The sequence below is a fragment of the Ursus maritimus genome, unplaced genomic scaffold (genome assembly GCF_017311325.1).
Source record: "Ursus maritimus isolate PB19 unplaced genomic scaffold, ASM1731132v1 scaffold_23, whole genome shotgun sequence".
NCBI classification, from domain to species: Eukaryota; Metazoa; Chordata; class Mammalia; order Carnivora; family Ursidae; genus Ursus; species Ursus maritimus.
The window spans coordinates 19,381,397-19,403,798 of record NW_024424786.1 but is presented as its reverse complement, the minus strand read 5'-3'; the positions used below and the strand labels follow the sequence as shown (position 1 = coordinate 19,403,798).

At 37.4% G+C, this 22,402-nt stretch overlaps 1 protein-coding gene across 5 annotated transcripts in view; it reads right to left on the bottom strand.

The window, feature by feature from the left end:
• The window catches only part of HIPK3 (homeodomain interacting protein kinase 3), an 87,386-nt gene that overhangs the window by 23,816 nt on the left and 41,168 nt on the right, over positions 1-22,402 (bottom strand). For all 5 annotated transcript variants that reach the window (XM_040638926.1, XM_040638928.1, XM_040638929.1 and 2 more), the window contains exon 3: positions 732-855. In XM_040638926.1, coding sequence (XP_040494860.1) covers positions 732-855 — 124 coding nt within the window. The remainder of the gene's footprint in view (positions 1-731; positions 856-22,402) is intronic.

Sequence of the window (22,402 nt, the reverse complement as noted above, 5' to 3'; positions counted from 1 at the left end):
AAGTAATCTGCTGGATTCTACTGAGAATCATTTAAATAGCGTTAAACTAGATTTCCAGTGTCATTCATAAACAGCTTAAAATACTGAAGAAGGCCCAGTAACGGTTGTTGATTTAAGATCAATAGTTACGATGCCTTTTATTCCTTGGGAGTGGCTGACATTTCATCCATCAACAAAGTTTGTCACCCAAGTGTAGCTTTATTACTTAAATGGACCGAATCCAGCTCTTTAAATGTCTACAGCATAAAAATGATACAAAAAGCGTTTTTGCAAAACTGGTTTTGGAGCCTGTGGACTGTAACTTTCTTTATGAAACCTTACTTCAGCTGTTACAAAAAGGTTTTTAAAAATCAATTACAGTTTTGAGATCTTGAATTTAAATTCCCTAAGATCTCAGGTTTTGTCATTTTATCTTAAAGGTTTTTTTTCTTTTCTTTTCTTTTTTGACAGACTGAGAGAACACAAGCAGGGGGATCGGGAGGCCGAGGGAGAGGCAGGATCCCCATTGAGCAGGGAGCCCAACGCAGGGCTCCCTCCCAGGATCACAACCTGAGCCCAAGGCAGATGGGTAACAATTGAGCCAACTAGGCACCCACTGTCATTTTATTTTTAAAAAGATTTTCACAGGTATTATATACCTGGGGAAATGTATTCCTATTAGTCTATTATTTTTCTTTACATTCTACCAATTCTTTACATCCTATCTAGATCTATCATGACAGTTTTGTTACCTGGTCATACTCCAAGGCTCCTGGGTAGAGCGGCCATCCAAGGAATAATTCTGCAATCACGCATCCCAATGACCACATGTCTATGGCTTCACAAAATGGCAACCCCAATATAATCTCTGGAGCTCTGAAATTAAAAAAACAAAACAAAACAAACCACAGTGATTTTCCTTTAAAATTATCTTATTTCATCTGACATTCTAAGAAAAGTTAGTAAAATACAGAGTAGTCCTTCTACTTATATTAACCCTTCACTTTTCAGAATTCTTTGAAGCTTAGACATAATCTTAAGCTTACAAGGGTATGAAGAGTACAACCATCACTAGGCTAAAATCTCTGTACTTAACCTTATAGAGAATTTTATTAACATATTAAAAAGAGGAAAAAGCACAGATCTTGTCTTTGAGACTACAACAGGTTAGAAATAATACACTAGAAAGACAACTGGCAAACTATGAAATATACGCACTGTTGGTATCAACAGAAATGAAAAGCAGACATTGAGAGGTAAGAGCAAAACAAAACAAGCCCAAAGGCTAAAAGTGGATCTAGACCTAGATATTACTTTAGAAAACAATAATAAATATTCACAAAATCAGGACTGTTTGTCATTGAAAGAGATAAGACCATGTGCAATGTATTCTGCTTTAAAAGACAGAAAAATACAAGGCATCAAGACAGATAGAAAGCATTTCAGCACTTGAAGAGCTTCGATTACATGGAAAATGTATTCCATGAAAAATATCATGCCCAGGCAAATTATGTGCTACTTCACATGACTTTCCATGAGAAAATTAAGATTCTGAGAGGCTTCACATACAGCTATGTAATTCCAAAGTGAGTCATACAATCATAGCTACCCTAAACAGTCTCAAATTTAAATAAGATCAATACAATGAATGGGTTTTTTCATGAACCACTTGAGAGTAATTTGCCAAATAACTGTATACTTTGTATTTTCTACAAAGAAGGCTATTCCCCCACATAACCACAATACAATCATCAAAATCAGGAAATGAACACTGATACATCTCTACCATCTAAGCCTCAGACTCCAAGTTTGGCCAATTATACTAATAATGAATGTCCTTTATGGCAAAGGGATCCAATCAGAACCATGCATCTCATTTAGTTGTCCTATCTTCTAGAATAGTTCCTCAAGTCCTTCCTTGATTTCTACGACCTTGGCACAAGATATTACAGGCTAGTTCTTTGTAGAATGTCTCTTAGTGTGGGTTTGCCTAATGTTTCCTCATAATTAGATCTGGGTTATAAATCTTTGGGAGGAGTATGACAGAAGTGATACTTTTTCTCATGATGTGCTGTCATGTGGCATATAATTTTGATTTGTTCCAGTACTGACAATGTTCACTTTGATTATTTAACATGGTGTCTGCTAGATACTTCCACTATTGAGTTCCTCCTTTTCCCTCTGTAATTAAGTACTTTGCAGGATTTCAATTTGAGACTACATGTGTAAGCCATTCCTTACCAAATTTTCAACTTCATTTATTTGCCTATGTGAGTATAAATTAATAGAATCCTATTTTATTCAACGAGTTATAATCCATTACTGTAATTATCTATTTTGATACTCTAATTTTCTCAGACTTGACCAGTCACAACTCCCTCAACGAGCTATGGGTCCTCATTAGTACCGGGATGGCACTGTTTCCAGGCTCTCTCAGTATTCGTATTATATACAGTTAGACAAAATAAGGCTTCTGCTAATTTCTTTAACTGAGACTGCTGATTGTCATTATCTCCTAAAGCAGCGGTTCTCAATCTTAGGCGCATATTACAATCACCTGGTCCTGGCCACACTCCATACCAATTAAATCAGAAACTCTGGGGGAGGGACTTGGGAATCAGTATTTTTGTAAAGCTCCCAGGGTGATTCCAATACATGGCCAAAGCTGAGAACCAAAGCCCCAGGCTCAAGTAGTTAGATCAATGGGAAGATTGCTCCACCTTCTCCCTATAGCTCTTCTGACCAAAATAAGTTCAAGGGGTAATAAAAAAGCTGTTTTTTTGTTGTGTTTTTTTTTTTTTACCACTGATTTAGGATCTGTCCAGTGAGTCCTCTCCTGGACATCTTTATTATAATTAATACTCAGGTTCAATACGCTCTTAATTCACTAGCATTTGTTAAAAACAAGTATGTGCTATGAGGCATAAAAAATCTTTAGAACAGGGGCGCCTGGGTGGCACAGTGGTTGAGCGCCTGCCTTCGGCTCAGGGCGTGATCCCGGCGTTATGGGATCGAGCCCCACATCAGGCTCCTCCACTGGGAGCCTGCTTCTTCCTCTCCCACTCCCCCTGCTGTGTTCCCTCTCTCACTGGCTGTCTCTATCTCTGTCAAATAAATAAATAAAATCTTTAAAAAAAAAAAATCTTTAGAACATAGTTACAAAAGGCTTTCATTCTTTTGACAAAATACTTAAGTATTAGTACAGATATAAACATGTGAATTATACTGATATAACCAAATGCTAAATTGTGTAGAAAGAAGGGAAAAAACAAGTTACACTAAGTTATCATTCTTAAATATTCACGATATCGTACAAAAAAAGAGGCGATCTTACCCTTTTTTGTTCACTATGGTATACACAGAACCGAGCAGAGAAAATGCACTCAGTAAACATTTCTCAAATAAATCATTCCTACACAGGTTGGGTCACACAAAGGAAAGCATCAGAGTTTTGAAAATATGGGTTTGAACTAAGCCTTGAGGAACAGAAGTCTAGGCAGAAAGAAAGAGAAATGGCCACAAGAGTTAATAAAGAGTATGTATTAACCATACTAAAAAAGATTCAAAGCAAAAAGTTTCAGAAGTATGGAATAAAAAGAGATTCACTAGTGATGTTTATTCATGTACTAATTTGAATTCTGAAGAATTATTAAGACTAACAGATCTACAACCATGTAGTAAGAGTTTTATGATTATTTTGAAATATTCACTATGAAAAAGTAATGGGGTTTGAAATTGGCTATTGGAAACTTCAATAGCGTATTTGGCAATGAAAGAAAAGTAACAGAATGATGGTGCCTAGGATATACAACTTAACGAGAATGAAATTCTCTGATACCTGATTAACAGTAAGAAAGGAGTTTCTGTCAACTAGACAAAGAGCAATGAATTCCTTCTGCCGTTTGCTACCATTTAATGAATGAGCCAAATTTCTAATTGATGGTGACAAAAATGTAAAGACATCTTTTCAAAATCTAGACCAGGAATTGCATAAAGCCACTTCAAGCATAAAACTTGAGATACAGAAGTTATACTCAAGGAAGCAAACTCAAATTTCTCATTTTAAAGTAAGAATTTTAACTGCAAGTTTTACACAAACTCACAGTGTATTATTGCGTCAGCTAGGGTCTTCAGAAAAGCAGATTAGATGTGCAAGAAATGTCTTGGGGGAAGGCAGGGAGAGGAGGCAGGAGCAGTGGAGACAGCCCTCAGACCCTGAGCAGTTCGGACATGCGCAAGGAGAGAGGCAAAGGGAGAGGCAGAGAAAACTTCCCCCTACAGCGCTGTTAGGAGAAAGTCTTGGCGGGGCCTCAGAGTCCCTAAGCAAAAAATGACCTGCTGGAGGAGCTCGCCATCAAGACAGTCCAGCTCTAGCACACCTACGGGGCTTGGTCACTGGCTAGAACAGCCGGGACGCATATCTGAAGATCAGCAGCAAGTGCGCTCCCCACAGGAGGTTCTCTTGAAGGGGAATCGGAGTGACACAATTCCATGCCTGCCACAACTATCCTCCCCCACCTTTTGTATTTTATTTTCAAATACATATATATCATCAAGAAAATACAACAGATTTCCTCACCAAATCCCATTTAAATGTGCCCAAACTCCCTCCAGTCTACCCTAGCATGCCACAGATACTACCATTTTCTCTGCGGATCAATGTAGAAGGTTGGGAAGCAATACCGTAAGGCATTCACAATCTAGATGAAGCTGCCAGAAATGTCAGAGCTCCACCAGCCAGTCTCACAAAAAAACTTTAAAAATTAATTATGCATGAAAGAAAAATATATCCATCTGTCAGTAATGAAGAAAGCTTAGTTTTCTGGTTATACCTTAATTGGCTCTCAAATTCTTCCCCTGGGCTAACTATACTTTTGGATAAAAATGATTGTAACAGGGATTCTAATATGTGGACCATTCTTAAAAAAAATCTGTCCTACTCCTAAAGGAAATTGTTCCACTTCTTTTTTCTCCTTTCTGAGCACCTATAACGTGGTGGTGTTAAGGATACAACAGGGAATAGATATCATTTGTACTTTTGGAGACCAGGCAAGTCACACATTAAACATGTCTATGGAATGGAGAGTATAACAAAACCTCTTGCTCACCACTCTATAAATAAAAACTCACAATTAGAAGTGTCAAACCCACAAACTAAAAACATTAGGTCATATGGTAACAAAGGCAATCTATATCTAAAATGCTATGCTTCTTTTCTGTTATTTTTTGTCATGTGCTTTTAATCAAATTTATCAATATTCATTAAGAATAAATCCTTTCTACTTTTCTGAAACCTTGAAACACTAATATAAAATATAGGGTAAAGTGGGTAAGATGAAAATAAAAAATTTTTTTAACTACATAAACTGAACTCTGGGGACTTTTGCCAGAGAAGAAGAGAACGTTGGCAGTCGATACTTCAAACAAGAACATAGTGAAATACTGTCATTCAGAAAAGATGACTATTAACGGAATATTTTATTTGCTTTACCTCATCTTTACTTACTTTTGTAAGTTGAAAATTCAATTACTGGCAGAAGAAACCCAGCCCCATTAGGAAAAAGGGTATCTCAATTTAAGAACTCAGTATGTCTAGCTCTAGGAACAACTGCATTTTTTTTAAAGGGGGGGGGCAGAGGGAGAGGGTGAGAGAATCTGTAGCAGACTCCCGCTGAGTGGGGAGCCACATGTGGGGTTCAATCTCACAAGCTTGAGATCAAGACCTGAGCAGAAATTAAGAGTTAAGACACTCAACCAACGGAGCCACACAGGCACCCTAACAATTACATTCTTATAATAGAGATGCCTTGGGTCATCACTGCAAATGCCACTAAACTATGAACTGAAGTGACGATTTCATGGCCATCAAGAAAATGTTGCTCATACTCCTAACTTACAGAGTTTTCTTTTTGACATAAAGAACACTGGTTAGGCCAGTGTGAATATCTAGTCTGCCTAACAGCTTCACTTCTCATTAAACTTAAAAAATTAGCATAATGCTGATACACTTCAGCCTCTGGTGAGTCTAGTGGCAGAACCACCCAGGTCTGGTCAAGTCTAGAACACTAATCAAAGAATTTCTGAAATGCCAAGCTAAGGGCCAGAAGCTGACGGTTCCGGTAGGTAACATCACTCACTGAGACTGAGAGGTACAGTCATTCAGGCTTCTCTTGATGATACTTCTATACCACGTATTTATCTACACACTTCTCTCTGCTTTTGACATTAAAAAAATACTAGAGAAATGCAGCACAAACTTGGAAAAGGTAAATAAATGGTAAATTCAATAAAGATAAAAATACTACAATGACAACAGTCTTTTCTGAGATAGAAGATGAAGACTGCATTGTTTAAAATAACAGTTTTATTAAGCTATGGTATGATTCAATGGTTTTTAGTGTGTTCACAGACTTGTGCAACCATCCCCACAATCAATTTCAGAACATTTTCATCATCCCAAAAAGAAAACCCTATAGCCATTAGCATTTACTCTCCATTCCTCCCAAACTTCTCCATCCTCGGCCACCACAACTCTACTTTTGGTCTTGTTAGATCTGCCTATTCTGGACATTTTGTACAAACAGAATCACAGAAAGGAATGTTTCGTGACTGGCTTCTTTCACTTGCATGTTTCGAGACTGTACCGTGTGCCAGTACATCACTCACTTCCACTGCTGAATAGTATTCCACTGCATGGATACACCACACTTACTTAGCCACTCATCATGTCATGGACACCTGAATTTCTTCCACTTCTGGCTATTATGAACAATATGAAGTTACCCAAGAGAGGCCGTGCACCAGCTCACCACGCTGCGGCGCAAGAATACACTGCAGTACCGAAGGAGGTCAGAGCAGAGGCCGCACACCAAAGACAAGCGCCACCTCAGATAGAACTAGCCAGTCCGGGACAGAAATGCCTCTGACCGAACAGAAAGTCACAATCGGAAAGGAGAGTGCTAGTGTTCAAAGAACTACTGATTTTTCTACTGTTTTCAATGCTGCAACATTTATAATCAAGTTAATATTGCGCTACCCCTTTTCAGACCCCTAGGGCACTAGAAGAACCTCCCGCCCATATACTGGCAATCCATTATACAACAGCGTGCGTCACAGGTGCAATTCCCTTCGGGTAAGTTTCATGAGAACATCATGCTATGCTGGTACTAAAAAACTGCGAATCTATGCACAAAAGCTCTGGGAAGACAAATTTTGGAGTCTGGTAAGGAGGCACTGATTTCAAACAATGAAAATCATCTAAAGAGAGCTATATTTTTAACACTCAAGAATAAGCACTTAGCTCTCCCTCCAACAGCAAGTAATTTACCTGAACCTTCATTTCATTTCTTCAAAGATGGGGTTCTACCAACCCTACATTCTCCGAGGATTATCTAAAGGACTAATCTTATACTTTTACCTATAAAACAATGTGTGTAAAATGTAAAACAGTATATACATTCCCCTAATTTATTCATCCTCCCACTGTCCGAATTCACACCTCCTCTCTTCTCAAGCCACCACCTCCTCCCCATCCTCATTCCGGACTGTTGTCCTTGCATCCTACTTTACTGAAAAAAATAGACAGAATTTGAAAGAAACTTCCACCTTCTCATCACCACATCTACTAGCCCACTTGCATCTGTCAGTGCTTCTATCTAAGGCACCCAGACTCACTCACTGCAGTATATCACTCCACCAATTTCCCACTCTCTCCCTCCACCCAGCCCTCTTCATCTCTCTCTCCTCCAGAACCATCTTGTTTATACACTGTTCATCAGTCATCACCCCTTTCCTTTTCCCCCTTATAACAGTCCTTGAAAGCACTAGAAAAGCTGCCTCCAATTCTGCCCCTGTATTCAATTTACTCTAATCAGGCTTTCATTACCCCACCATTCCACCAAAACAGCTCTTGTCAAGGTCGCCATCAGCCACTGCATTGCCACATCCTCGATTTACTGGACTTGCAGCATCTAACATGGCTGACTAGGCTCTCCTGCTTTAAACACTGTCTGCATCTGTCTTCCACAACACCACTCTTTGCTCTCCCCTTTACCTCACTAGCTAGCACTTCCTTCTCAGAATTCTAGTTCCATCTCACTTCCACAACCTTTAAATTCTGGAGGCTCTGTCTTTGGATATCCATCTTCTCTATCTACATTCACTTCCCTTAGGTGATCTCATCCAATCACAGAGTTTTAAATAGCATCTCTATTGTCAACACACTCAAATATGTATCTCCAACCCAGACCTCTCTCCTTACCCCCAGACTTAGGTATCCAACTGTCTACTCGACATCCCTTGAGTGTCTCTTAGATATAGCAAACTAAACACATTCAAAAAGAACTCCTTATTCCCCCCAATCCACTCCTTCTGCATCTCAGGAAATAAATTTATCCTTAGTTTCTCAGGCTCATAACATGGGCAAATCAAATTTGACTCTTCTTTCTCTCACTTCCCACATCTATCATCAGATCCCATGGACTCCATCTACAAAATAGATCCAGAATCTGACCATTTTGCTCCACCTTTACTGCTACCACCCCAATCCAAGCCTCCATCATCTCTCATCTGGATAATTGCAAAAGTTTCCTAACTGTTCTTCTTGCTTCTGCCCGTCTTCTACCATCTATTTTCAACTTCGCAGCCAGAGTGGTCCATTTAAAACACAAGTTAGACACATCACACTTCTCTTCAAAATCCCCCAATAGCTTCCTATCTCAGAGTAAAGTCAATTCCTTACAATGGCTTACAAGGTCATACATGATTCAGCCCTTCGCTACATCTAATATTTCCTATCACTATCTTACCTGCTTGCTCTGATCCACCCACACTAGCCTCCTTACTGTTTCTTTTCTTTCTCTTTTTTTTTTTTTTTAAAGATTTTATTTATTTATTTGACAGAGATAGCCAGCGAGAGAGGGAACACAAGCAGGGGGAGTGGGAGAGGAAGAAGCAGGCTCCCAGCGGAAGAGCCTGATGTGGGGCTCGATCCCAGAACACCGGGATCACGCCCTGAGCCGAAGGCACACGCTTAACGACTGCGCCACCCAGGCGCCCCCCTCCTTACTGTTTCTAACCACAGTTTCTGCCTCTAAACCTTTGCACTTATCTAGGAGAAGATTCCAGGCAGAAGGAATAGCATGACTTAACCTCTCTACTCTTACTTTGTGTTTCTGCTCAAGGACCATCTTATTAGAAAGGCCTTCCCTGACCACATTAAATAGAAAAGTAAGCCCCTGCCAACACATAAACTCACCTTTCCTCCTTTATCCTGCTTTATAGTTCTCTGTAGCATTTGCCACCAATATATATGTTTGATTATCTTTTCCCCTTCCCCACTAGAATGCGCTCCATAAGAGCAAGAGCTTTTTTTTCCCTAAGTAATCTCTATACCCAATATGGGGTTCAAACTCATGACCCTGAGATCAAGAGTTGCATGCTCTACTGATTCAGCCAGCCAAATGCCCCAAGGATAGGAACTTTAATTCTCTCAATGCTATATTCCCAGCACTGAGAAAACTGCCTGGCAGATAGTAGGCACTCAATCATTATTTGTGCAATGAACTGATCAACCAAAGGGAGCTATTAGCATACATTCATTAATTTGAAAAAGCTAAGAATATTTTTGTTACATCAAATGCATGAGCCAAACAGGTATCAACTGAGAGACTTTTAAGTGCCAGCCACTTTGCATAAGGGACAGCTGAAAAGTTTCGACTAGAGGGGAAAAAACCCACCATCTACTGAGCTTTAACAAAGGGCCAGGCATCATGGAAATAACTTTTAATGCATTATCTCATTTAATGAAGTGTTCTGAAAAACAGATTTCTGCATTGTTCTTCTGTCCAAGATTAAAAAAATGCTGGTAAACAAAATGTTCCACGTAAAACAGAAGAAGCCCTCAGTTGAGTACAGCCAGCCCACAGAATCATGAGAAATAATAAATCATTGTTTTTGAAGCAACTAAGTTTGGAGCTGCCACACAGCAACAGATAACTGATACGCTGCCCCAAGTTACCCAAAAGTGATGGAACTAAAGATTTCAAATGCCTGATTCAAAAGCCTTTCTCTATACTATACAACCTTAAATTATAAAATCTTGTGACTGAAAGAAACACAGAAAGTCAAATAGAAAACCTGGAAATTAACACCAAAGTCATTTTAGCAGTTCAATTAAAGTTATTCTCTAGCTGTATTTCCCACAGAATAGGAAAATACTAACTGATCTATGTTTCTAATAGTTACATAACATGAGAAAACATCTGTTTGTGCTTTTTTTTTTTTTTAACTGGTCTTTAGCTTTCCAAGACAATTTTAAAAAAAATATTTTGCTGCCATTTTTTAAACCAACTTTTCATTCTGTATAAATCCTTTAGGAAATACATAATAGTAATAACATCAAACAGTTACATAACACTATGAACCAGGCAATGCTCTAAATGCTTTGTAAGTATTAACCCATCTGATAGCGCTGCTAATCCGTTTAATAGATAAAGAAATAGACACTAGGATAAGTAATTTGCCTAAGAGCCACACAGTTAGTGCAAGATACAGTTGGGATTCGAACCCAGGTTTTATGACTTTGGAATCCACACTTTTAACTACTATACTTTAACATAAATAATTCTTAGGACTACTGAAACTATCACATTTTTGTCTTACTGGAAGTTCTCCCACTCGGATACTATATTTATCATTAAAAGTGTTCTTCTTTTCTCTTTAAACATATCACCTTTGATTTTAAGACTAACCAGGAAATGTGAAATATAAATACACTTACGTAAAGAACTTAGTTCACATTTTACTCCTTTGATCTTTAAGCATTTATTCATCTTAACCATAAATAATCTTTCACATTAAATACACAGTCATCTGCTAGATACATCTTAGTTAAAATAGGGCTCTCATTTTGGCAGATACTGTTTCCAAAGATGACTATAATATCCTTTTACAGAAACAATTAGGAAATGAGCTCAACAGTGGATCTGACCATCTACTCATAAGTATCAGTTCAACATCACGCACTCAATAAATTCTTACATGTCGAAGCCCCGTACCTAGCAAAAGACAGCAAAGACCCAAAGTAGTTATAAAATGCAAGCATCAGTAAACGTGCGTTTGTACAAGTACAATCACCTAGGAAAGGATACACACTCAAGTTTTACTGGCAATTAACTGTGACGAATCAACCTGACGAGGGGAGGGAAAAGTATACATTTCCACAATGTTTTGTTTTTGGGTTTTTAAAAAAGATTTTATTTATTTATTTATTTATTTATTTATTTAAGAGAAGGAAAGAACACGTGCGCAAGGGAAGGAGCAGAGGGAGAGGGAGAGAATCTCAAGCACAGAGCCCAAAGTGGCGCCCAATCTCACCATCCTGAGATCATGACCTGAACTGAAATCAAGTGTCGGAGGCTCAGCCGACTGAGCCAACCAGGAGCCCCTCACAATGTTCTGTTTTTAAAACAAGCACCTCATAATATACAATAAAAAACTAACGTTAAAAAAAATTGTCAGTCACCTGGACTTTACAGGATTTCTTGTTTCCAATATTATCATCAAGTTAGACTACATAATCAGTGTTAAGTGAACCTTGTTTCCTTTTATTGTAAGGAAGAATCTTCTAGTGAGAGTTTTTGAGGTAGGAATATACTGCCTCTGGAAAGAAAGAACACTGGAGGTGCATCTTAGAGCCTCTCTGTCCTTACGGAAGCCTGTGAAAGAGATTCTTGTAAGCACAACAGGGGAACTTACACTGGAGGGACCTCTAACGATCCTTCCAAATCAGAATGCTACTAAAATTTATGAAAATATCAAAGAGCATTTCTACAACTGGAACTTTAACAGAAGAATGACTGTTAAAATATACTAGTGAGTTAATTTCCAGCTTGATCAGCACTCTTTTCAGTATCCTGCAGTATGGTGCTTTTTTAAAACAACCAACAAAAAAACCTCAACACTCTGAGAAAGGCAAATAAATTTCCAAAGAGACAATCAACCACTTTTAGAAATACTTTCTAGGGGCACCTGGGTGGCACAGCGGTTAAGCGTCTGCCTTCGGCTCAGGGCGTGATCCCGGCGTTGTGGGATCGAGCCCCACATCAGGCTCCTCCACTATGAGCCTGCTTCTTCCTCTCCCACTCCCCCTGCTTGTGTTCCCGCTCTCGCTGGCTGTCTCTATCTCTGTCGAATAAATAAATAAATAAATAAATAAATAGATAGATAAATAAATAAATAAAAGAAATACTTTTCTAAGTTATGAATGTTTTTAACATGATAAAAAATTTGTTGCTGTAGGCAATAATACCACTATAGAATACTAGATAATCACGATGACTGTTTTTATGACTAGAACAGCAAACTATTCAATAACATGTTCAAGTGTAATCAAAGTACACACTCTCAGAATAGACACTCATTCAAATGTAGCTTAAGTCGTGGGCTAAAAATATCACAATTAAAAATATCCTTATTGCAAGGCCACTTAATCTTTTAAGCATGCAGGACAATGATCCAGATCAAAGCTCCAAGTACAAAGAACAGCAATAATAATAAATAATTTCAAAACCTATTAAATGTTAAACCTGAGAGGTAGAAGATAGGAGACAGCAAAGATTTAATATTCATCACCAATATGCCAAATAGCATTTAGAGCCCAATGTCCAAAAAGATGGATACATCAGTAATTTGCATATCTATGACTGATCAACAGCTGATATTTTGTAAAGATAGGTAAGGCTTAGAAACATAATCCATTTATAGACAGCACTATATCTTTCATGTTTTATCTACCAAGAAGAGTTGCAAGATGACCAAAAATTCTCATGATATGGAAGAGAAAACGGAGAATATTATTATTAACATATATCAAGACAGAGAAGCAAAGGAGCTGAATTGGGAGGGGAATATGAAAAATACTTGTAAAAAATAAAGGAAAAACAAAACAACTGAGTTTGAATGTGTCTGTTCTTTATATGTTTGGTTACATGCTATTGGATGAAAAAATCAATATGTAACTATCATATATATGAGTTATATTATTAATATCTAACATCTGTATTGCATTTGTATTTTACAACCTGTTCAAACATTTAATCTATGAGCTAACAAGATAAATGTTGTTATCCCCCTTCTACAGGTGATTAGGAGGGAAGTACAGAACAATCCCAAGATTTCCTAAATTTAACTATGAGATATATTTAAAATTATAGTGTGTCATCAGTATGTGCCAATAGAAGCTCATAATCTATAAGGTGTATTTAAACTAAATCAGACAACAAAAAATATTTAATTGCAATAAGTGGTTCAATTTTTAAGACTTTGACAGAGAGAGAGAACATGCAAGCACAAGTAGGGGGAGCAGTAGAGGGAGAGGGAGAAGCAGGCTCCCCGCTGAGCAGGGAGCCAGCCCAACTCGGGCTCAATTCCAGAATCCTGGGGTCATGACCTGAGCCGAAGGCAGATGCTTAACCAAATAAGGCACCCAGGGGCCCCAAATGATTCAATTTTATAATTTTATAATAATTACTGAAAATGACAAAAAATGTTTATTGAGCTCTATTAGGAGTTAGATTCTATGCTAAATGTTTTACACTTATCTCATTAAATCCTAACAAAACCCTCTGGGGTAGGTACTGTATTATCCCATTTTAGAGATGAGGAAATTGAAGTACAGAAGCAACTTTTTAAAGCCTCTGTGGGTAGTAGGGCTTGTAAACAAACCTATGCAGGCTGAGTGAGAGTCCAAGCTCCTCAACACCACATAGATAAATCATCTTTATTTTATGAACTATTGCAAATGCATTACTAATCATAGGACCATATACCTATGCATTAATAAGCAAGTAGAAGGTTAGGCATTGATTCATCAGATGATCTTACACAATCTGGTGGCACTCTGGAACATATCATTTCTTTCTCTTTTTTAAAAAGATGTATTTACTTACTTTTGAGAGAGTGCACGCATGAGGGGGTGTGTATGAGCAGGGGGTAGGTGCATGAATGAGGGGTAGGGCAGCAGAGAATCACAGGCAAATTCCCCACTTGGGGCTAGATCTCACAATCCTGAGATTATGACCTAAGCCAAAATCAACAGTCGGACGCTTGACTGACTGAGCCACCCAGATGCCCCTGGAGCATACCATCTCTTAGAGGCCAGTAAACTTTTAACAGTTAGGCAAATATAGTATTCCCCCCTTACCCATGAGGGTTATATTCTAAGACCCTCAGTGGATGCCTGAAACCATGGATAGTACCAAACCCTATACACACACATACCCACACACACATAACCAGTATGTATACATATATACCTGTTTTTTCCTATACATACATATGCTAAAGCTTAATTTATAAACTGGACACAGTAAGAGATTAACAATAACAACTAACAATAAAATAGAATAATTATAACAATATGCTATAATAAAAGTTAAGTCAATGTAGTCTCTTTCTCTCTCTCTCTCTCTAAATATCTTATTGTACCATACTCACCCTTCTTCTTGTGATGATGTGAGATAAAATGCCTATGTGATGAGATGAAGGGAAGTGAATGATGCAGGCATTATAACGTACTGACCCTCTGACAGTAAGTCAGGAGGGGGATCACTTCCTGCCGGATCGCAGAAACCGCAAAAAGCGAAACAGTGGAAAAGGGGTGAACTACTGAATATTACTATTTTTTCACACTTTTTTTTTTATATTGACATACTTCTAGACTCATAGAAAAGTTGCAAAATAATGCAAAGAATTCTTCAATCAGATTCCTCAAATGTTAACATTTTGCCACATTTGTATTATCTTCTCTTACACACATATACAAATACAATTGTTCTGAATCGTCTAAGCGTTAAGTTACAGACACTGCATCCCTTTACCCCTAAATACTTCATTGTGTATTTCCTAAAAACAAGGACAGTCTCTTACATAGCTACAATGTATTTGTAAAAATCAGGAAATTAATACTGATACAATACTATTATTCAGATTTTGCCAACTATCCCAATAATGCCTTCCTTTATATCAAACAATATTTTTAAAAATAAAGAAATCCCAGACCCATGTCTCTTTAGTTTCATTTATCTGAAATAGTTCCTCAACATTTTTTGTGGTTTTCATGATACTGTCATTTTTTAATACAGGCCAGGTATTTTCCAGAATGTCCCTCAATTTGTGTTTATTTAATGTTTCCTCACAAGGTTTAAGCTCTTTTCTGAGGGAATACCACAGGAGTGATGCTATCTTACACTTTATTTTTAAAAGCATATATTAGAAAACATATTGCTATCGTCAGTTTTTTCAAGGAATATTTATCAATACTTCTCAGAATAGATTGTTATGTGCTAGTATAATCAAGTAACAACAGACTCTGGAGTAACAAGAGAACAGAATTCAAATCCCAGCTCTGGTAGTTACATACAAAACTCTAGGCCTTAGGCAAGTTACAAATGTTACTGCCACCTCAACTCATTCATTTGCCAATGACGGATATACTTGCCTTCCCAGATTATTGTGACAATAAAACCAAGTAAAGTACTTGGCACATAATTAATATCCCTTCCCTCCAAAACCATCTGAAGTTGACTGCTTGAGTGATTTCTCCAAGGTCACAGAGTCAATCAATGGTGGTGCCAAACAGAAACTTCGGTTTAACCTTTAAATCCCTTAAGAAATAAAATGTGCCTTCTACAAGCAGTCCTGTTAACATGTGTCTTATCTTCTCTATTAAGAAGAACATAAGGTCTTTAATACCAGGAGCTGCCTCTCACTTGGTTTTATACTTCATACAGCCCCTGGCAGAGGATTTTATAAGCGGAAATCACTCCTTAAGGAAGTACAATGAACACAAAATATTCAATTAGACACAATGCTTCCCCAAATACATTCCATTTTAATATACATTTTAAATCCTCAGATATTTGATAACCTACAAAAATGGCCAACTACATTAAGCAATGTCTGTACCTAGAACAAGAGAATTTAAGGGAATATGAAAATATGAAACACCCACACATACATATTTTCCCCTACATACCTAACACTGTATACTTTCCTACCAGGACCATTAATCCCAAAAAATAAAAATTCCAAAGAATTGCCAGAAATCATTAAGAAGTTTTCAAATATATTGAGTTATATTCTACCTAGTAAAAGAAAATGGAAGGGTACTATTTGGCTGCTATCGCATTAATAGTCCCAGGGAGAACTACTACAAAAACTGGCCACACATACACACACACACACACACACACACACACACACACACAATAGCTGTGTATAGCAGTTTTTGGGTGATAGCTGTGTGTCACTGTAGGTTCATCAATTGTAACAAATTTACTGATGTGGCTGAGGGGGCAGGGCTGTCATACTGGGAGAGGTTGTATGTATGTGGAAGCAGGCGGGATATGGGAACACTGTATTTTCTGCTCAATTTCGCTGTGAACCTAAAATGGCTCTAAGAAATAAAGTCTATTATTAAAAAAAAAAAAAAGTAGTGTGAAGTCATCAGAGAGCAGACAAGACAGCTAGGACTTGAGGGAACAAAATCCCAGAGCAAAGAGAAAACTTTAAAATTAAAGTTGACCTTACATTTCCTTGAGGTAGTCACCAACTGACGGCGGGGGGAGGGGGTGCCACAGAAAACGGTGGCCTAAATTTAGCCTACAGCTATTCCACTGGGCTGGGAAAACAAAAACTGGAATTCAGAACCTACCAAGGAAGAGGGGCTTTGGTGAATACCCGAAGCTTTTCAAATGAAACCACAAAGGGCTATATCCTAGGAACAAGGGCAAACTGAAATAGACAATAACATGAACTACCTCCTCTACCTGGTTTCCAGAATAAAAAAGAACTATCTCTGGAAGAAGATTTTACCATCCAGAGTCACTAACACAGCACTGTCCAACTGAACTTGCTGCAGTGACAGGACTGGTCACATGCAGCTACTGAGCACTTGAGATGTAGCTAACGTGACTGAAGAAATGAATTTTTAAATTTATTTAATTTTAATTAATTTAAATTTAAACCTAAATAGTAATGAGTGATTAGGACTACCATATTGAACAGGAGAGCTCAAGAATTCTTCATACCTAAGACTGAATACTAAAGAAACAAGCAAGCAAGCAAGCAAACAAACAAAAAAGTACCAGACCAAGACGAAATGCAATCAAGTGTAAAGAAAGAAAAGAAAAAAATCAATAGAAACAGCCTCACATTTCCCTAGCCAGGGAAATTATAACAGGGATTTTAAAATAACAATAACAATGTTCAAGAAAATTTCACCAGAAAACTGAAATTTATTTTAAAATTAACAAATTCCTGATTTTAGCACATAACAACACACACGCGCGCGCACACACACACACACACACACACACACCCCCAGACACCTCAGAGTCAACTGCTTACACCAAAGAAAAAACATTAACTGCAGCCAAATAGGGGAAAAAGGACACACATCATCAAAAGAGCCAATTTTCTATGGAAATAATGGAAGCCAAAATATAACAGAATGACATCTTTAAAGTGCTAAAAGAAAATAATTCCCAAAGCATACCTGGGGAAAATATACTTCAGAAATTAAAATATAATTGAGACATTCTGAAATTCATCTAGAAATGCAAAGAACCAGAAACAATCCTCTGAAGGACAAGCAGGACTTACACTATCAGTTATGGTAATGACACTATGATACTGGTGCAAGAATAGACAAAATAGTGAAAGGACAGAACAAGAGAGTCCAAAAACAGACCCATACATATAAACGCACACCTGGTTTATGACAAAGTTGTTACTGCTGTGCAGCGGGATGATAAATGGTGTTCAGTTAAGGTGTATCTACGTAGGGGGAAATGTACCTTAATCCCTACCTCACACTATACACAAATATCAATTCCAGACAGATGGCAGATCTAACTTAATGTGAAAGGTAAAACAATAAAGCTTTTAAAAGAAAACATAGGAAAACAAACACCTTAGTGACCCTAGAGTAGATGAAGATTTCTTAAATAGGACACAAATGGTGTTAATCAGAAGTATTTTGAAAAATGAAACTACAGTTGACCCTTGAACGATGCAGAGGAGTTAGGGGCACCAACTCCCATACAATCAAAACTTCATGTATAACTTCTGACTCCCCAAAAACTCAACAACTAATAGTCTACTGCTGCCCAGAAGCCTTCACAATAACATAAAGAGTTAACAAATACATATTTTGTGTTTTATAGATACAAATTACACACATATATATACACATACACTGTATTCGCACAATAAAGTAAGTTGAAGAAAAGAAAATGTGGCGCCTGGCTGGCTCAGTCGGTAGAGCATGCGACTCTTAATCTCGGGGTTGCAAGTTCAAGCCCCACATTGGGTGCAGAGGTTACTTAAAGTCTTTTTTAAAAAATCATAAGGAACAGAAAATATATTTACAGTGCTGTAAATAAGAAAAAAGAAAGTCCACATAGAAGTGGACCCATGAAGTTCAAACCCATGTTGTTGAAGGGTCAACTACATATTAAAATGAAACCATGTATTAAATTTAGTCCATGCATTCACCTAAATCAGCTCTAAGAAAAGCCACAGAATGAAGAAGGGATTTCTCCAAAATATTTTATACTGAGAACAAACACTTTAAAAATCACAAATGAGTAAGACTGTCAAAGCAAACAGAAAGTTAGGCAAAAGAAACTTCACAAAATAGAACACCCAAATAGTCAATAACCTTGACTTGGGTAGTGGTTACAGGGTTAGTTCACACTGCAATTATGAAGCTGTAAACTTAAAATTTGTGTACTTTATACTATCTTATACTTTAAAAAACAGTTTACAAAAAATGGCTGCATTAGACATTATTAAAACAAATTCAGTTATTTCATGAAAGCTTTCAAAGGTTCTGCTCTGAAGAGGAACAGCAGCACATTATACACCACGCAGGCCACCAGGGAACAACTGGGTGACTCCTTATCCTCTTGCTACCACTGCATCATTTTCCTTTAAACCACACCTCCCCCTTTTTTTAATAGCTTCTATTTATAAAGCATATACAATGTCCCAAGACTGTACTAAGTGCTTTACATGCATTATGGAGTTTAATCTTTACAAGAAACTCTGAGGTGGCTATTAGCATCATTATTTTACAGATGAGTAAACTGAGGCTCAGAAAAGTTACACAATTTGTTCTAGTTGCCATATTAAGTGGCAGAACTGGAATTATGAGCCTGTGAATAAATACAATAGCATATGTATAAATATGAGCCTGTGAATAAATACAATAGCATAATGTTACCTGATGTTATTTAGCACCAACAGACGGTAAGTATACTGTTTTCTTTTTTCAGTTCTATCCTTCTTTGAAAATACTTTGTATTTAATGCCTCACATGAACCACTGAAAAGTCTAAGGTCTTCTTGCAAGCCCTAAAAAAGGAACACTATCATATTTTTGAATACTGCAGTGTTTAGAAGCTTCTTAGTAATTCAATGACATTTTCTCTGGAAGAGTAGTTATATGTTAATGAGAAGCAATTCAGAGCAAGCAAAACCTTTAAAAGATTCACACACATACTTCTTTCATGTTACATAGTTTCACCACCATATTACTCAAATACAAATTCTCTCAATGAGTTTACTCCTTCTAAACACTTCTGGAAGTATTTTGTTTGAAAATGAACATTCTGGAGGTGCCTGGGTGGCTCAGCTGGTTAAGCATCTGCCTTCAGCTCAGGTCATGATCTTGGTCCTGGGATAGAGCCCCATGTTGGGTTCCCTGCTCAGTCATGCTCCCTGCTCAGTGGAGAGTATGCTTCTCCCTCTGCCTCTCCCCCTCCCCCACCGCTCATGCACTGCACACGCTCGCGCTCTCTCTCTCAAATAAATAAAATCTTTAAAAAAAGAAAATGACATCCTGTTTTCAGGTAACTTTCACCAACCGACTGACTGATTGCCAAATTCTGCAATTATGTTTTACCATTTACAAAGAAGCTATATCCTTAGATTCAAAGGATAAGTTTATTATTACTTCGTTATTACTAAAAATCAAACATACCCATATGTATACATGTACAAATTAAAAGAGTTATTTATAAATGCTGATATACCAATTCTCATTTAGGTATACTGGATTTCAGTTGCCTCTTCTATAATGTAAGTTAGACTAAATGTCTATGTAAATGTTTCCAACTCTGAAATTATTTGCTTCTACATAACAGTATCTTTAGTACAAATATTTTATCTTTAGGAAATGCTAATGATTAATTTAGCCCTGAGGAAGGAAAGAGGAAAAAAACCCCACATTTACAATGCCAGAGAGCATTCTGTTACAATATGAAACAGCTCCATACCAAAGAAGAGAGAGGACAATCAGAGACACTCGTGACACAGGAAAAGAGATACAAGGGCTCGTGTTATCAAGGCATGTACTCGAAAATCTACTGAAAGCTACTAAAAGCTTCCTTAGCACAACATTCTACTCACACATTTTAAAGTATTTGAATCACTTTTTTGATTACTTTGTCAGCTTTTTCCAATTGTACAGGGCTATTTCAAGGCCAAAGTCATGCCATACTCTTGATACCACTGCAATTAGGTTTCTAAGAGGTCGCTAGTTTGTGACATTTGCTGATAAGTACACTCTGTATCAAGAACTGGGGGTAAGAAAGCACAAAGCAGTAAAAATAAAATTTCAGGTATTTATGTCTGTGTATAGTTCTGTGATTTCTTAAATCAATCCATAACACATACCTAACAATGCAGGATAAACTGCAAGAGGCAGAGACTATTAAAAAATGAATTTCTAACCTAGCATAGAAGTCTAGACCAGAATAAGGCAGTGTGAAGTATGGCAAAATTTACATGTGAGGCTATTTCAGAGATAAAAATCACTAGGATTTGGTCACACAATGACTAGATATATAACAGGGAAACAAAAACAAGCCAAAAACTCAGTTTCCCACACTGAGTAACAGGGAAATGGTTCTTCAATAATGTTTTGTTGTTTGTTTGTTTTTTTTAAAGAGAGAAAGCATGTGGGGAAGGCGAAGAGGGAGAGAGAGAATCCTAAGCAGGCTCTACCCCCAGCATGGAGCCTGACACGGAGCTCGATCTCACAACCCTGAGCCAAAACCACGAGCTGGATGCTTAATAATCTTAATACAGTAATATGAGAAGATGAGAAGATATAGCATCTTTGGAAGAAAGATGAATCATGAATATGAGTTAGTAATATCCAGAGACTGCTCAAGGAGATTCCAACCAGAAACAGAAATTAGGTGTTCAAAGGAAGGTCAGGGGTACAGGAAGGTGTCTAAAAGCTTACCATATTAAACAAACTGAAGTCATGGGACAGAGTAAGATCGCCAAGAGGGAAATATATTGAATGAGAAAAGGGCGCAGGACTGAATTCAGGAGAATGTATACATTTAAGAGGAGAGAAAAAGGACAAGAAGTCTGTCAGAGAAGTGAAAGAAAAAACTGAGAGTATAGTGTTTAGGAACCAACAAAGAAAGTTTCAGTAAAATAAACCACTAACAGTGCTGAACGACAGAAGTCCAGCCAGATGTGGGCTTAAAAAAAAAAAAATCCATCAAATCTGGTGATTAACAAACAAGTCACCAGTGTCCTTCGAGAGGAATTTCAAGAAGATGAGGGAAAATCCCTGGAGAAAGAGCATGGTAAAATGAAGAGGCAGAGCTGAGTTCAAATCACACCTCTCCAGCTTATGAGAAGCTATGTACCACCCTAGACAGGTTGCTTAACATATTGAATCTCAAATTCCCTGTTTGTAAAATGTAGTATTACCACTATTCATGGTTGTTGTAAGGGTAAGGGGTAATTATGAAAAGTTTCTAGCATAGTGGCTGTTACTATGCAGTCAACAAATGTTGTTATTATATGAACCCTGTTCATTTTCATTCCCCACATAAAAAAGAACAACCAGCAGTACGACATTATGACACTAGACCATTTTTCATGTACTGCAGGTGATAAAAAAAATTAAAACTTGATTTTGGCTTTTGCTTATTTAAAGCCAACAATTTGAAAAACCAGAAATATCCTTGTGATGACAAGAATGTGAAGAAAAGAGCATTTTCAAACACTATTGGTGATATTATAAGCCAAAGTAATGTTTCTAGAAGGAAATTTGGCAGTACCCATCAGCAAAATGTACATACCCTTTGGCCCAATTAATCTAGAAATGTCATGGAAATGTATCAAACAAGTGTCCAAGGACATACAAGAAGGTTTCCTGTGGCATTATGAGAAAACAAACAAAATATACATCATAGAGTACTGCTTAAAGTATAAAATATATTACAAAAAATTATGGTATAGAACGTCAACATTAAGGGGGGAAATTGCTCCTGCTTTGCTTCAGAGCCTTCTTGAATACTGCATTTTTTCCAATAGTGAGCATCTATTACTTT